Here is an 18543-nt window from a genome sequence, read left to right on the forward strand (position 1 = left end):
ATCGGAAGATGGAAGTGGCAGTGGATAATTCACACTTTATGGAGAGGCTACAATAGCATTGTGGCTACGTCATGCAGTGGAATCCATTCTTCTAAGATGGCACGTAGGGGTGGTAGACGCATTATACCCCACCAAATGGTGAACGGCAACCATTTATATAAATTTATTCAGTCTGGATGGGACGCCAGCAGTATCGCGTTTTGACTATTAAAACAGACTTTACTCGCTAGCGCGCCAGGAATTAATTCGATGGAGCGCGTATTGAATTTGAGAAATAGGTGACGCGCCTTGATTTTGACCTGTCGATATGTGTTAGGAAAGGAGGTAACGCGTCAACTGGCTAGAAAGTATGAAATAAATAGAGTGGATTGATGATTAACCATTGGAAAAAGTTGAACAGATGTATGTGTTCCCAATATTTGGCGATCACTCATTGCTGACTCAATCGGATGAAACTAAAGCCATTTCGATCAGTGTCGACATTCTCGATCCTCTTAAGGCCTATTAAAATAGAGGGAATTCAAGCTGCTTGATCAATGCTTACAATTGGCGATTTTTGAAAACTTTTCCATTATTAATAGAAAACTGGCCAGGCTCCAGTCAACCTACCAGTTTCTTCTCAATTACTTTGAAATCGTCGTCTATCTACCTGTCACAAGCACTTTCCAATGAAAAGGCTACAACAATCCAAACCAAATTTGGTAGACATATGGGGAATATGAAACCCCCCATGTATAGAATGAGTGACATAAATTTACGTAGAGTTTAAAAGGGGCTCCCCATACATACAAAAGAAGGATGTAAACTATGTTTTTCATTGGTGTGGTGTCAAATGTAAGGTCACGACTAGTACTTTCCGAAACTGATATTTATTTTGAGGTAAATTGCAAAACATTCGAATCATCATCATCATCAACGGCGCAACAACCGATATCCGGTCTAGGTCTGCCTTAAAGAACTCCAGACATCCCAATTTTGCGCCGAGGTCCACCAATTCAAATCCTTAAAAGCCGCCTGGTGTCCTGGTCCATCTCAGGCAGGGTCTGCTTCGTCTTCTGTTTCTACCATAGATATTGCCCTTATAGACTTTCCGTACTGGGTCATCCTCATCCATACGGATTAAGTGACCCGCCGGAAGATTCTTCTCTCAAACGCGGACAAGAGTTCGCAATTTTTCTTGCTAAGAACCCAAGTCTCCGAGGAATACATGAGTCTTGTACAGTGAGAGCTTTGACATTATGGCGAGACGTTTCGAGCGGAACAGTTTTTGTAAGCTGAAATAGGCTCTGTTGGCAGCCAACAATCGTGCGGGGATTTCTTCGTCATAGCTGTTATCCTTTGTGATCTTCGACTCTAGATAGGAGAAATTATCAACTGTCTCAAAGTTGTAGTCTCCTATCTTTATTCTTTCCGTTTGATCAGTGGGATTTGATGTTGTTGGCTGGTTATTCGAATAAGGAGTGAAAATGTACACACTTAAAGTGAGACAGGACTAATTTTCGGAAGTCAACTAACCCAAAAAGTGTAATGCGTTTATATGAAATCTAAGCCTCAAAATATGTCCCATTCCGATAACTTCCCAAATAAACTTCTAATAGTATGTTACCAATTTTTGAGTTTAACTGAAATATCTCCTTAGGCTTATCCTAGGAGCAGCTTGCATAGAGGATAATATCGTGCATATGCGTGCGTTTCGTGGAAATCCGCCTATTAGTATCGAAGTGATCACATTTGCTAATAATATTGAACTCCTAGTGGCAAGCGTACGAAGTTGACTATTATCAATACAATGGTTTCTAGATCAATTTATTTTTGTAAATAGCTCTTTAACAATAGAGGGTAATTGAATTTTTAACTATGTACATATAGAGCTACTATACACTCGTTCCTCACATAGGAACACACAAAACCTTCTCTACTTGAAGCGTCTAGCTTCCGGTTTCCCGAATTGTTTTAATTTCATCACATCACCACAGTCATTTTCCTCCTCGAATAGTCAAGAAGCCAGCTCTCCAGTCATCCCTTCCACACTCCACCCAGCTGATCGTCGTTCAACCTCATCAACCGGTCAAATTCCCACTAATTCATCTTTTGCTAACCCCGACCTTGGAAAGTTACCAATTATTAGGTTTTTGTTTTTAAATAACTAAAATTAATCCTTTTAAATGTTAAATGTTGGATATAAATGAATGTCGGGATGAGAATTTGGAAATTGCGAGAAGTATATTGTCAGATTGTCCTTGGAAAAGGCGACAAAAATACTGCCCATGTCGCAAGCCGCGGACACTACAAGTAGGTGTCTACCTCTCAGATTAAAAAAAACAGAAGGAGATGCTTTTTCTGTGGTAATATACCAAGGTCAAGCTGAAGTATATGTGATGCTAAAAACGTCAATCTAGGTGATTTCCGAATGCATCGACATCCTTAGTGATAGTTCAGCAACTTTGAGGACTTTGAGCAATCTCTGGACGACGTCACAAGTGAATCGGATGCCCTCTGAATACTTGGTAACTTGGAATGTAACATAGACGGAAATAATTCGTTAGCAAAACAGATTTCAGCATCATGTGCCTTCTTAATCCAAAAAAATAGAAGTGACGGTCTTTACTCCCAGCCATAATCTGTTTACGACGAGCGTAGCAAGCTCTGCTTTTTGTCATTACTAATTCACACCACATATGTTCTTCCCAGCCTCATATCTTCCCCTTCATAACAAATGGTAGTACTCCTTGAATGCGTTTGCTTCTGTTATAAATGTCGTCGACCCATTTCTGAATCCTAATCTGCTTTTGGAAAATTTTTTGAGGTAGATCATTTAAAAGTTTCTCAAATCCAAAGCAGCAGTCTCCAATTGCCAATGTATTGTCTATTTTCGTAGCTTCCGAAATACACGAGACTTTTTATAATGCGTCCACGTTCCTGCTAAAAAATGCAGGTATTCAGAAAGAATTCCAATGTCACAAATACACGACACTCGATGACCATTAGGCTCTTGTGCAATGTAAAGGAGTATTTCGTACACCGATAGGAGCTAATACCCTCCGAAAGTCACACACCACAAACGCTGCTAAATAGCAAAAAATAACAAATTTATTTTCCGTACATCTCACATGCAAAGCCTGATAAATTAGGCAGATTAACTTTTAAAACCTTTTAAAGCGACATCAGCTCATTATTCCTTTGGCAGAGGATAAAAAATGTGGTCAAAACTATTTTTCAAATTTGAATAAGTTAGCCAGTAATCAATCAACTCAATCGGCCGTTCTTGCCTGCCATTTCCCCACTTCTTCGCAGATACTTCAACGAAATGTATCTGCAAACGGAATATCTTCAATGAACATATCTCAAGATTTCAAATCGACACAGGCCAGGTGTTTTTGGTACTTCTTCGGCTCTAATTCAACCTCCAGGCCTCCAGTTATAAGCAATCACAAAATTTATAATTGATGTGTTTACGTTACTATCATTCCCACGACAATGGCAGTACAAACGCAATAGTAACAAGAAAATTTTCGAGTTTTTCAATCAAAGCGAATCAAAAAACCGCAGAGACTTCCTCTAATGATTAATTCATTCGATTTTGCAATTGAACCGAGAGGTCGCGGATACTCATCAATTGTGCACGTGGTAATGGAGTAATGGGCGACGGAGACGGAGTTCATCCCGTTGTGAAAAAATTTAGGCTAAAAAAAATTGAAAAAGACGAAATAATAGAAAGCAGCGGAATCGCATAATAGGTGCTGCAGGCTACGAAGTGTTAGGTCATAATATTTCCTTCCACTGAGCAGATAGAATGCGGTTAATGATGTAACAATAGATAGCCAGACCCATTGATGCGGGCGTGATGGAATGCAGAAAGATTTGCGAGAAAAAATGTTTGTTATTAAACAAAACGCTGGGTTACCTATACTGCTCCTTCCGTCAACAAAAGTCTGCGTCCACACATCTTTTCCCGAGAGTTCGTAGAAGTCCTTCCTACAGCTTGGACAATTCTGCGCGGTACCAAAGTCGCCTTCCTCCAAGTCGCCGTAGATAATACTATTATCGATGTCATCACCGTTTTCAGCCAAAGCAGCCGCTTCTGCGTATTTCTTGCGTAAAACCCTGTTAAGGACTCGTAGCCTCGAAATTTCCGTGTCTCGTTCGTAGAGTTTCTGATTGATCACTTTCTTGTCATGTTTCAACTTCGCCTCGAAGCAAAGAAGTGATTTAATAATTTTCGAAAGCTCTTCAGCACGTCGTCGTTTCTCTTTGGTCAGTTCCAACTCTAAATGGCGGTTGTGCTGATTGAGAAAGGATATGACCTTGAGATATTTCCTTTTTTGCATTTCGAATGTTTGCTTGGTGATGCCGGTCAATCGTTTCAATGAGTCAGTGTTAATGGTCTGAAAGGAAGAAATAGTTTTTATTAGCTATAATTACATATATAGATATATACGGTTTTTTGAATTTCTGGATTGTTCTAAAAGTAAGGGAAGCAAATACATTAGTGATTCTTCGAACATCTTGCCGTGGCAATGGGGGAATATATAGGAGTAGCTTAACATGTATGTTAAAACCGATATACAGATCAAATATCCCTGATAATACGCCTGCAATACTTTTACCAGGAAAGCAATAATATATAGTTTTCCAAGTGGAAACCAATTTAAAAAAGCCAGGAATCATTCCTGGGTAGCTTTTTTAATCCCCGAATCGGGGTTTTTTCATCTGGCGCCCAACGTGGGTCGGCACTTGTACAATATACTCCTTACAAGCATTCATTCAGCTCGGAGCAATGAATCGAGATGGAGAGGGATGCTGAGGAGGGGAAAGATGGGATCTACATATATCTTTTCTGAACTGTGTTTTTTTTTTAAATTTAGTTGAAGATCGGTAAAAAGAACAAGGGAAGAGACGATGTTAGGGGATAAGAGACATGACACAGCATAACCCAAGTCTGATGGCTGCAACTAACTCTTCCAAACGTAAGAGGGTTAATATCCCGCCCATGACAAGAACTCGTTCCAGAAAATGCAAACCCTTAATAAGACGTAACCTTAATAGCTGTAGTGAACATCAGTCTTGGGGATTGTCGACAACAAAGGCAGAGCTGTCCCAAGATCTACTGAAGTGTTCCGTTGACACGTGCTTACAGGCAACTGCTTTCACCAGTTTTTGACATCTGTTCCATTTAACTTGGTTGCCCGTGGAGTTGACCTAACCGAGAAAATTCATTTGCAAACTCCTAAGACTAGAAAGAGTAGCGTCGGCGAAGAGACCATGCAAGAGCTTTCGGTCTATTATATAACTATTGAACCGTAGTTATCGCTGAACAGATAGCTTTTCGACAACTACTCGAGAAAAAATGACCGACGGCCAAGGAACCAAAGTCATCATGAGTGAATTCAGCATATTGCAGAAGTTCAATCGTATTCACATGCCGCAACATCTTTTACCAGAAAGTGACGACAAAGTCAGAAGTATTGGCAAAATAAATATGGTTTCTATTCATGTCTCGTGGAGTGGTATCGTTCGCGGTTATCTGAAATGTACTTCAACATCTCCACCCTGAAATGCCCGAACTCCTCCTCTACTGTTCTGTGCCAAGTCCCCTTGGGGCGACCCACCCGTCCGCCACCTTGGATTGCCCTACATGACATAGCCAGCAATGAAATTGTCGCTCTTCCTTAATGTGCGGCGTATCCACTGCCACTTCCGACTTGCCAGTTCGATCACAGTACGTACGAGTGCCGACCAAGTTCTTCATTAGTGACAGCATCAGAGCAGCGTACTTCGATGATATAACGCAGACAGGTGTTCACGGAGCTTTTGCGTAACACCGATGATTACCTTTCATGTGCTCCTCCCATATAGTAACACAGAAAGGTCATTAGCGCTAAATTGTCTCTACTTGATCTTGGTATCGAGATAATTGCATTTTCAAATTTTCGACAAAGCAGCGAAGGTGAATCTAGCGATCTAACCTTGGATTTATTGGTGTTTATCTTTAGTCCAACACTACTTGTCTCCTTCTCCAAATCCAGAGCCATTTGGCCAAGGTCTATGAACCGATAAGAGAGCAAACAAATGTCATCAGCGTAGTCAAGGTGTTTAAGGAAAGATGTCATAGTCCATTGAACTATTTCACGTGTTCGGGACAAGGTAGCATGAAGAACGTCATGGACAATAAGAAGAAATAATATCGATGACATGATGCAACCTCAAATTCCTTTGAGGTTTAACTCAATACGGCAGGGACATTTTGCGTTTTCACATGTCGGTCTGATAATAGCTATTAGTTTCTGCAGAATGACCCTTCTGTGTTTTGGGAACACATGCGAGTTATTTGGTGATGCGGCATATACTTCTGAAGTCATTGTGTTCTATGGCATCTTCCCTGACCATCTAAATAACCAATTCCCTCTTGTCACGCGTACACTACTATGAAATTCCTAAGATTTCGTACGGTATTGGAGTTCGGGCGCGTCGTGCTCGCTATCACTCGCAACGGCCAATAAAGCCTTCGATTCCTTCCGTTCATCGACCCGCTTCCATGATTCCGTTGTCAGCCAGATCTTGTGACGTTTCTGCAAGGCGAGGCCGCGGCCCTGGAAAAAGAGCATGTTTGACGACAGCTCAATGCCCATCTATATTGTCGATAGATAGCTCTCCCAGTTTCGAATGACATGTTGATTACACAAGCGGTCATTATTGAACTTTAGGGGTCGCGGCCCTCCAACCCTGCAAGAAGTGGCGGAAGTAACAAGCAAACGAAGGCAAGCACCCATTCGCTAGGAACTCCTTCAAGGTCAATGACAGCGCCTCTCTTGTTACGCACATCTAGAAGTCAATTCCGAAATCTACTACTGATCGTAAAGTGGTCAATCTGATTGCTCGTACGCTGTTGGTCAGTTGAAACCCATCTTATCTTATGCAAACTTTGGGCTCGAACGAGAGCAACAGAAATCTGCGAACCCCCCCAAACCCAAAGACCGCGTTTCGCCATCATATATCCGAGCAAGGTGTTGGCAGAATCCACCTTGGTATTCAGGTCAAACATCACGATCACAATGTCACCTTAAAGAAACCTCTCCTGAACTACGTGTAATTCACTATAAAAAGCATCATTCTTTGTTCGAGAAAACGTTTTTCATTGGCATTTTGTTGAAATGTATTTCTACTACCACCAGTGTTTTCCGAAAAGCTTGCTTTCCTTTTCCAATGCTCTCTGCCATGCAATCCTATGGTGATCCACTCAACGGCCATTCTGTTGCATGGTGTAGCCAACAATGATATTCCACCTCCGCCTTCTAATCAACAGGCCCATGGATATCTGTCTTGTACGCCGATCAAGATTTCCATTCAAGACTATTTCAGGCAACCCCGATGAGGGCTGAAGCTTGATGCCAGTGATTATGCAGCTGTATGTTCTGATTTTGAACGAAACAGTGAATGAGAGTCTAGCTAACGCGTCCAGCGACATTAAGATCGGCGCTACCTTCGGCAGAAACAACGCCTCCTAGATAAATAAATTAATTAAAGTCCTTGATATGTTCCCCATTAATATAAAGAGAAAGGGTACGACGACAAAACCAACCTTATTAGAGTTTGTCTTCAGTTCAACTATGCTTGATTTTCTTTTCAAATAATGAGCCTTTTGGTTATTGGGAACCCTTATAATTATCCCCTTCCTGCACTAGTTAGGAAAGGTCTGAGATTACAGGGATCCGAGATAAGTGGAAGTAGAAGTTCTGCAAAAATTGAAGGTGTTGAAAGGAATTAGCAAGGCTATTCTGGTGGCTCTGTCACGAGAGGAGGAACCTAACCAGATGTTAAACGATTAAATACTGTGGTGATGTGATCTTTCTGAAGTTGCTCATCATTGAACGACCACTTGAAATTTCTTTCGTGATGTGGTATCCGGCCCTGAAATCATTACTGTTGCAGCTTTTATTTCTCGGATCGATACGATAGTGAATTTTTTTTTCATCGCGATGTAGGCTTTACTTTGCACTGCCCCAGTTTTCGAAGCTCGAGCTTGTCATATTAGTGTTTTCATTTCCGTTTCATTATAGTTGCGTTTTAGTGAATGAAAACGTAGCTTTCTAAATTATAATATTTTTTTATTTTGTGAATATATCTATATATTTTGAGAACGACGTACTTCCGTCTTTAGTACGTTCGCTGCTTGGCATTCATAACTGCTCGCAACAATCACTAGAGACTCCATTTTCTTTCCCTTCCGTTCATCGCTTCGTTTTTACGTTCCCGTAGTCAGTCAGGTCTGATGGTGCCCCATCGGGACAAGGCCAACAATCTAACTTGCATTTGAAGAAAGAACATTTTTAATTGCACCTAAAGCTTATAAATGTTCCCTAGCAGGCTATTCAAGGGATCTGTCATCTGTCATTCTTCTTCTTGAGACCCAAGCGACCTTATGGCAGGCCCTATACTCAAACAATGTGCCAGCAACCACAAGGCAGAGGAAGTTGCAAGGATCCACCAAACTTTGGCTATTATCGGCACCAAGACTGTGTTTCCCTATTATATATTCAAGCAATGACACAATGCTGACCACATTGCCTCCTAGTGTACCGTTACGGTCTTGAATGAAGTGCTCTAACACACTTCAAGGCCCTGATCCAATATGGATTGTTGTGCCAACGATTATTATTAATGACACTTTTAGCCTCTTCTGGACTACATTCAGTAGCTCATAAAAGTGTCCTCCTCCTCTACCTCGGAAATTTCCGTTGGTATGTGGCATTTTACTTTTGAGATGTTCTTTATTCTGGATTGAAATATCGGAGTAACGCAATATCGCATGGAGGAGGAGGAGTGCTTTCCAGAGCGCTGGAACTATCACCCAAGCTGAATAGAGTGAAATTTAGGAGGCCCTCAGCACCATTGTCGAGGAGCCCACACACATTCTAAAAATCTTTCCAAATCCTAGTACAATTGCTTAAGGTCGTTACCAATTAGTCCGTCTATATACGAGGTGTGAACAACATTTCGGTAGCAAGAAAGATAATCGAAGTTTGTAAGTTGCTGGCCAAAAAATGTCTAGCTCTTTTGGTCACCTTTTACGAAAAGCGGGGAACAATTTGCGGGAAGGAGTTTTGATCTATCTTTGGCCTAGTCTGCACCTTACAAACTAGGTGGGGATGTTGTGCCATGATGTGTTCATCAGCTACACTGCTGAATTGGAGTGATGCAATCGACATTTGAAATTTTCATCTAGATACATTTTCACGGTTGTTTTTGCTATTTATTTGATTAGTAAATATCTGTTGTACGCTTGTCACAGCATTTGGTGCGAGGATAATGAAACTGAAGCACGATCTAATTTGAAATCAAATATAAAACAAATCGGGAAACCGGAAGCTGAACGCTTCAAGTATGAAAAGTTTTGTATATTTCTTTTATCATATAAAGAAATTTGAGTGCGAATTTGTCCCATTCGTACGTAACACGTAATATATGCATATATTATGTGAGAAAATTCACTTTCAAGTGATATTGACACTCAAAGTCTTGAACCTATTATAACTTTGTTAGTAATAGTGCGATTTCCATGAAACTTGGTAAAATCATGCTGTATATCATAGTCTACATTGTTGCAAAATGGTGCTAGGATGAGCTTAAGAGGAGTTCTGCAGCCAATTTCAGAAAATTATGGTAAGATACTATTATTAACTTTATTTAAAAGGATATGGGTATGGAAAATATTTCGGAGCCTAGGCACCATATATTGGCAGTTTCCTGTTTTTTTTCAGATTTTCGGTTGGGTAGTTTATGAGAATGGCCATGTTAAAGAAATGATCACTTTCGGCTCCTTCACTCGCCACCTTTTCAACAAATGTCAAAAGTAAACCGGCTTCGGGAAGTACTAATTGAGACCTATTATTTGATATCCCACATGACTATATTTGATGAAAAAAAAATGTACACCCCCCCCCCCCCTTTTGCATGTATGGGACCCCTCCTTAAATTTGACATAGATTGATGTAACTGTATGCGTGAGCGTTCACAGTTCCCACCTTTCCACCAAATTTGTTATCAATCAATATAACCGTCTGCGAAAAAAATTCGTGTGACAGACAGACAGACAGACAGACAGAGAATAAACCAATTTTAATAAGGTTTAACAGGGTCATCCGAAATTTGCACATGATAACCTTTGCAGGTCGCTTAGATTCATCACTTGTCTAAATTATATTCCATGCGAATATCATAGCTGAGCATATCAGAGCGCAACAAAATTCTAAGCTGTTCAGCAGTACCGGTAAGTAAATTGTTCGCACTTAAGTATATATTTAATTGAAAAGCAAAGATGGGTGCACTGGTAAGGTAGCATGCCGCCCTTTCATAACTGTCACCAAAATCTTTTCTAATTTCGGATCTATAAGAAACCGACGGGCTTCAGTGCTATCTATACGAGAGTATATCCTTATATTGGTTTGACTCCGTCTCCGAAAACTGCATTGCCTGCATTGACCCTCTAATGGGATTCATTGAGTAATCTGGAAAAGCTCCGGTTGGTCATTAATGATAAGTTCCCGTATTCTTTCAATAAACTTACACACTCCCCTTAATGTCATATAATGTTAAACACAGGGGAGATGACTTTTCAGTAATTGTACTCTTTCTAGGTAAAGAAAAATTGAATTGCCAGGTGTGGGAAATGAGACTTACTTCAACAACAACGCGTATTTTGCTAACTGTTTACAAAAAAAATAAAGCCCATATTCAAAACAAAACTAACCCCAGTTGTTTATCCACCAAGTGTAAATTATTTTCAAGCCAGCCTCCCCCAAACAAAAACAAACCTCCTCCATTAGAACAATTCTTACTCTATCGATACCTGCCAATTTCCTTATCGGTCCTCCACCACACCCCACTTTTCTTTATCACATACTCTCACGTCAATCACTTAGGTCAACATTTATTTTGTTTTGTTGTTCTTTTCTCTGGGCTGGCTCGATATTAATGTTTATTAGCCCGGTCACCTTATCTAATCAAAGAGAACAAGGCACGCACGAGTTTTTGATAAAAATGCGTGGAGAAAAGCAGGAAATCGCTCCGCGTACCGCTTGTATTCCAACTAAATCGAAAAAATGTTGTCACCTGGATAACTCGAACGCAATTTGCAATCTTACTTGTTAATTGAATGCCTTCTGTTCGCGACTGATCTTTGATAACTTTACTATCGATGGGGATTTATCGTTTGGGTACGGATATTTGAGTAGGAGGGGTGGTTTCAATTTATGATGGAATTAGATGAAATTTTTACTTCTTGCTCACGGTAATTTCAGTTTTGTTAATTCGCGGCATTATATGCCAGGAAATGAATGGAGCCGATAAGATAGTCACCAAACAATGACTTTCTTTGGAATTCCATGGCGATAAAAATAAGGATTGGCAAGACTCTGCATGAATTAAGCATAGTTGCCAGTTAAGACAATTCAGCAATAAATAGATTATCTAGAGTTAAACCTAGATCTTTTTGACCCAATTCTTATCTGAAAATTCAATCTACATCGACTTCCTGAAAAATTTCGTGAGCACATCATTAGTTTCATTGTGCTCCTCGGGCAGACGTGCAAATTGATAAACTTATTTCGTTTCCTCAATGAAGCGCTAAGTCCAATCTTCATATCCCCGATAAGCATGATCTTATACTAGTTCAAAGAAAATATCTGAACTATCCATGAAGCTCCAACAAAGGATATTTGGCAGCCTTCTGAAGGGCTACGTTCTGATAAGTTTACCTCTAGGAAGATCTGTTTTCAGTCTGAAAAAATCCTCGCTAGTTGCTAGTTGACATCAAGACCACGAGCTGTGCTCTTTGTGAGCCTAATGGGTGGAGTTCAGCTACATTCTCACAGAATTGTTAAGTACACTATACTCAATTAAGTGTACATTTGCTCTAGTCCACTTGTTCTGAGCATTAAAGCCAACACGGCATCTCAAAAACATTACACAACAAACCACCCTCCCACATCTTACACCTATCAAAAAATTACCACACAACCCCCTTACTGCAAAATGCAACGAATCTTGACGGAAGAGTCGAGAAATACCTCAACTAAATGAGGACACTCATGCGCATACTCGTAGGAAATAAAGGTCTATTGATAACCTTTTGATCAAGCAGATGTATAAGAATTGGAATGCTAAGCTTGTCTTCGATGGCATACTCTTTCGATTTGATACTTGCAGGGTGTTGCTCAACGTTAGTTTCCTTTTGAGAGCAAGATAGAAGGCAAAGGAAAATTACTCGACAACGAGCTGCATGACCTATTGGAGGAAGTTTAGAATAGCCAATGTCGCATTAACTATAGATTCAGTAATATATCGGTGCAGAAGTCGAACCAAAGAAGGATACTAACATACTACCCTCCATATGGAGTGGAAAATCTACTAATCTGGAATTTCGTGAGGAATAGCTATAGAGAATAGAACAAGTAAGTAGACCTATTGCCTGTTTAGGAGGGAAGGTAGACAATTTTGACTTAAATTTTCTATGACTTAAAGCGGGGTGGCAGATGAATGCCATTGAAGAGAGGGATCATGTTATTCTAATATTTAAGAAAAGCCATAGACATTAACGGAGTGAATGGTCAATTTATAAAAACCACATTGAAATAGTACTGGCTTGAAAACCCCGAGTATACCGAGAGTAGATTCGTGGTCTATTAGAAAGAAGCTTCCAGGTAATTTGGAGTATCACTTGCATCATTCCAAAAAACAAATATATCTTCTGGTGACCTATGGCTATCTCTTAACAGTCGGGGGGAACACTCACGAAATACTCGTTTTATTGGGCTACTTACCAGAAGGCATCTCGAGGCTGCACAGGAGGAAGTTCATAAACTGTTAAAGTATAGTGAGAGTTTAGCGCTATCACTTCTTATCGCCTGCAATGCAATCGCACAGGTTTTGAGAAGTAAAATCACAAACCTAAGTAGATTTGCAGTAATTTTTTAGTTAACTATTCTATGTTCCTGATTTTGAGTTAATTTGTAAATTATTTTTATTTAAAAACAAAATCGTGTAGCGGGGATACTCAGCTACGATCGACTCGCGGACATCAAAAATGAACGTGGCGCTCTCGTTTCCTTACAGTCGCGCCTGCTTCCAGGAAGAGAAGCTTCAGCATGTCCAGCGAGATCTTCTTGGGCTTGCCACCGACGTGTTCCACACACTCAAGCCCCCCCCAGCGACTTAAGAAGGGCATCAGTCTTCACCAGCACATGGGTACAAACGTTGAATTCCCTAGGGGTATGGACCGCCGGTTGCGTATGACAAGATAGAGGTGGTGGCTGGAGACGGACTCTCGTAGTAGACGCAACAATCTGGTCTCTCCAAGATCGTCTCTCGTGTCGAGGACCAGGTCACCGGAAAGTCGAAGGTTCTACCTGTACATTAGCTCAGCAGGGCTGGTAGCAAACTTCTTACGGTATGAAGGCCCAGTAGAACAAAAGGCAAGGCCCGCGACCAGGGTGGCTCGTCGTGCGCCACAATCGCTGCCTTCAATATCCGATGCCATCGTTCTAGCATCCCATTGGAGTGTGAGTGGTATGCAGTTGTCTGCTGACGATTGAATTCCAAGAGCGTCACGAGCTCCGAGAGGACAGTAGATAAAAATTGCATTCCTTGGTTTGTGATTATTACGGGGGGAACCCCAAAGCGTGGAAGAACCCAATTCCAACAGAGGGAATCGCGAAAAAATCCAGTTCCAACAGAAGGAATCAGCAAATGTCGGTGTTGTTATGTCCTTCAGAGGTATTGCCTCAGATCTCCGCGTAAACCGATCAATGATCGTGAAGCAATATTTACAGCCGTGCGGACTTCGCAAAGGACGTTTAGTGTCGAGGTGTATAGTGCGGACACGCCTCGCCGACTTAGGGAATACACTTGCTTCCTTCGCGCGCCTAGTGACATTACACTTTTGGCATGCGAGGCACTCTATGGCCCAAGAATTTATTTCCATGTTAATGGACGGCCAGAAATATTTGCTGGAGACTAGTTAGTTCATTGTCCGAATGCCAGCGTACGCAAGCTCATGCACCGAGCGAACCTCTTCCTAACGAAAAGCGGCCGAAATTTGTGGCCTAAGTTCGTTGTCAGAGATCTCACAGTAGATAGAGGAATGTGAGCCGAAGATAGGAAATTCCTTGAACTTGCATTTCGAGTCCGACTGCAGGCTCCAAAGAATTGCGGCATCCTGGTGGGTCACAGCGATTGCTGAAAAATCGACTGAGGCAAGATTGTTAATAACAGAGATCCGGGAAAAAGTGTCAGCGATTAAGTTGACACATGTTGAATGTCCGATGTAAACTGGGTGATGTAGGATAAGTGCCAAAATTTGCGAGGGAACATTTAGTCGAGCTTTTGCCCTATGGCAAAAATCAGACGCTCGTAGTCCGTGAACAAGATGATTGGCTGCCTTTAAGGGTGCCTATAGTGGTGTCTGAGGCATCGGTAAAAACGGCTAGTGCTGCATATTGTTGTGGGAGTGCCAAAAGTATAGCGTCTACCAGTTGTTGCTCGGTGGTTGGGTTTGGTAAAAATTTACGACGCCTAAGAATCTTCTAAGATATTTGACTGTCTTTGGTAGCGGAAAGCTCGCAATCGCTTGCACCTTGTCTGGGTCGAGTTGAATGCCGTCAAGGGTGAAGGAATGATCTAGAAATGTCACCTCGTCCTGGAGAAGTTTGCATTTGTTAACGTTAAGAATTAGGCCATTTTCAAGGAGCGCTAAATACTCGGATTTCGTGGAAGATACGACCAGAACGTCTTCCAAATTGGCGAGACAGAAGCCCAAGTTTCAAAATATAAAGTGAAGGTTTGCACCGCATTGTACAGGTCAAAAGCCATACGTGTGAACTCGAAGAGTCCAAAAGGTGTGTAAACTGCTGTCTTCGGAATATCTTCGGGAGTTACAGGGATTTGATAGTAGGTCTTGGCGAGATTCAAAGTAGACAGTTTGCTAAATAATGCGCAAAGTTTTGGATGAGTGGAATGGGGTACCAGTCCGGAATCATCTGAGCATTCAGGCGTCTATAATCTTTACAAGGTCACCGCTTGCCATTGGTCCTCAAAAATGGAATGGAGATGACAGACTGCTGTTGGAAAGTTTGGATACACCCTGTTTGATACAGATTCTAGCAGAAGGCAGCACGTGCTCCTTACTACTCGTATCTTGGGAACATTTGTGCACCGTACGAAAAATGTCCCACGAGAATCACAGGTGACACCCACTCAAAATAAAGTAGGCGGGAAAGGGAGGGAGCAAAGTATTTGCGGTGTCATTCAGCCCCACAGAACGCCGCAGGCTCCCAAGGAGACAAAACCTTCTCTAACGAAAAAAGTTAACCCGGCGTGTAGTGGAAAGCGAAGTGAAGATATGTCCAGGGAAAGTAATTATATCTTACGCCGACATACTTCAAAAGGTGAAAGCGGACTTGGGTGATAATATGGCAGTATTAGGTGAGAACAGAAAAGGAATTTTATACTGGAATTGAATGTTGTAGATCCAAGGACGTCAGGTGTTAGCAAACTAAATCCGGGTTAAAGGCGGAGAGATTATTTCACTGGAAGATTTCTCTGTGGCACAAAAAAGAACAGTTTAGTCTTAGCCATGTAGAACACAGTGTCATAAGTAAAATGAGAATGATTACTGGTAAAAATAGGTTGGGTCATGAGCGAATCGAAGAAGTATTTCCACAAAGATGCTTTATATACTTTTACTTCGGCCATGGTTCAACAGCATGTACCAGTCAACTTGATAGATCGAAAAGGTGCGGGAAGTGCGGAGAAGAGGATTATTCCATCAAGGATTGAACAGGAGACGAACTGGCAAGTTGCAGACAGTAACAGGTAACCAGTATATAAGAGGAAGGTGAATCGCACTCCTAAATGAGGTCAATGCAAATTAATCTCAGCTCTTATTGTTTGCATAAACCAATCAAGAATTAAACGTAAACGTGGTAAAAACCGTGCGGGAATTATAGTAGCGTAACATAAATGGAGAGCATCGCGATGGAGGCATATAATAGACAAGCCATCTAGAAAAGAACAGCATTCCCAGCAGTCGATTTTATGCTACTACGCTCCTCCTTTGGAAACAATGGCGTTGCAGGAGCCAACTTTGGAATATTTACTAGCGATTTTAATGCGTGAACCTGTGTGGAAGCCGAATAACGAATATCCGAGGCCGAATCCGAGTCAAAACATTTGTGGGATTGAATATTGTTCTTGCCACCGTTGAATATTTGCCCACCTTCCTAGGTAGATGGTTAGGCTACAACTTAACGCGGCCCAGTGCTTCTTTGGTGGGAAGCAGCTAGTGGATGAGTAAGCTTTACATCCAAAATGACCACCAGGCCGAGATGAGGGACGAAGAGAAACAGGAGATAAGTGATAATCGAAGAGACTGCAAGTGTAAAAACTAGGATCGTTATATAATTCATCCGAGCCTTAAAGGAGGCCATGCGATACAATTCGACAACCGCATATGCATCACAGCGGAGATTCAAACTATTGCTGGGGCAGGGAAATTTTCAAAACCCCAAAGATCACTCGGTTGTCGACCCGAAAACTATTCGCCTACCGTCCTATTTCCCTTTTGGACTCTATGGGGAAGATGTTAGAAATGATGATATACAACGGACACCAACTAGCGTTGGATTAAGGTCCCATTGGCCGGATGATGGACCAGAAAGGAATTGCAATAGTGGGTGTTCCTCAAGGTTTTGCATTGAAAGCCCTAATGTCGAACCTGTCGAACGATGGTTTATGCGAGCTGTGCGTTAAATTGCGAGTATGAATGGTCAAAGAGGATCTAGCAGGCGAAAAAATCTTGTCAACATTAGAGTTGATGATCAAGAAGTCGTCCCAATATAGACCATTTGATACATAGAGGTGATGATCTTTGACAAGTTAAGGCACTCAGACTATCCGAAAGCGGTTAATTCATCTTCAGTAAAAATAATGCCTAGCCTTGGGGAAACGAACTGCTGTCGCAGGCTACTAATCCCAAAGGCAGAACAATGCGTCCTTCCTTATGTAGCTATCTGGGTGAGTGGGGCTACTGGACAATGGTAAGAAGCGAAGGAGAGTAGATTCGGCATGCCAGCCAATTACGTTAAGACCACGCAGGGTGTTAGAGACAACAACGGGTGATGCGCTGTGTCATTGAAAAATAATCACTATAAATGTTATAACAAAGTTTTTTGGAAGAAGGTAAGCTTATCTGATTAAAGTGACCAACTACTTTCGAAAGACCATTAGAATGAAACTATACGAAGGATGACAACAGCAGTGAGATGGCTCCAAAAAAAGGTCGCTAAACTCTTGAACTCATGTCAAGAACTTATTCATCCGTTTCAGCAACAGGACATTGCCTTAATAGTAAAACATTCCCTTATCTCTTCATTTGTGCAATCTACTATACTTTAAATTGAATCACCTACAGTTCACCACTCACATATACATATGACATCATACTCGTTCAACAAAAAAAATGTTAACATCATTATTGATAGCCCAGCGATTTCAAATTATATCAACAATGTTTCAATCTATCTCAATAAAAACATTTTTGTGTTTTCTTCTGGTTTCAGTTGTGCAAAGTTTTTGAAAAATGATATCACAAAGTTATCGACGCTATCCTTTGAGTTGTTAAGAGCATTTTCCGTGAAGTGAGGTCTGAAGTGGAGTTTGATTTTTATCAACTTAAATGTGATTGATTTCATTTTCTGAGTACCAGAAGTTGTCGGTCTCCATTGATAATAAAGGGGGAAGAACAGGCGAAATTGATATAATGGGTTTTAAGTTAACATGGCGGTGGAATTCGATTAGACATAATTTGTTAATTTATTGACCAATGAGTAAGCATTTTGATTTATGAGTTGCGGGTGAGGGATGGTGCTATGAAATGGAGTTTATAATTAGTACCGATAAGAAGGAATTTGATATAATTCGTGATGGATGATATAGTACATCATTAATCAGGTTTGAGGGTGGAAAAATCACAGCCCATAATAACAAGTTCTATACAATCGAAACATATTAATATTCATCCCTGAGGGAGAAGGTTTTGTGAAAATATACTTGTAAGGGAAAGAGATACATAAATTATAGTTGGGGTTACTCCACTATGCTAAATCCGGATCTGTTTGGCTGATAAGCCCCAAGGCAAGGAGGAAATGTCGTTATAAAATAGATTAAGATAGTTAACTATTTTCAGAAAAATTCTGCCGCCAATTCCACCAGTTGATGCCACCAACCGACCCACGGTCCTGTCTAGAAATGATCAAAGGTTCTTCACACAATCTGAGTTACACAAATTAATGTCTGAGCGCAGTATATTAGCCCCCTTATCGTCATTGGAGGTGATCCCAATGGTCATGTCGTCGAAAGGCAGACGCTAGTTGGTGCCATGGGAGTGAGGTTTTGGTATATATATGTGACTCTGTGGATACTCACGACCTTGTACGTGAATGCAATCGCGAGGATTTCAAATTCCCATCTAGCGTATCAAGTCACCGTTGT

The 18543-nt window shown here is 41.1% G+C and overlaps 1 protein-coding gene across 3 annotated transcripts in view; it reads right to left on the reverse strand.

Annotated features, from left to right (window-relative positions):
* LOC119650776 (probable serine/threonine-protein kinase DDB_G0282963) overlaps positions 1-18543 on the reverse strand; it is a 220328-nt gene that overhangs the window by 8896 nt on the left and 192889 nt on the right. For 2 of the 3 annotated variants that reach the window (XM_038053884.1, XM_038053883.1), the window contains one exon: positions 3905-4385. In XM_038053884.1, the coding sequence (XP_037909812.1) occupies positions 3905-4385 (481 nt within the window). Of the gene's footprint in view, positions 1-3904; positions 4386-10835; positions 11085-18543 lie in introns of those variants that run through there. The other variant, XM_038053885.1, reaches the window with a different exon arrangement.

The sequence above is a fragment of the Hermetia illucens genome, chromosome 3 (genome assembly GCF_905115235.1).
Source record: "Hermetia illucens chromosome 3, iHerIll2.2.curated.20191125, whole genome shotgun sequence".
Classification (NCBI taxonomy): Eukaryota; Metazoa; Arthropoda; class Insecta; order Diptera; family Stratiomyidae; genus Hermetia; species Hermetia illucens.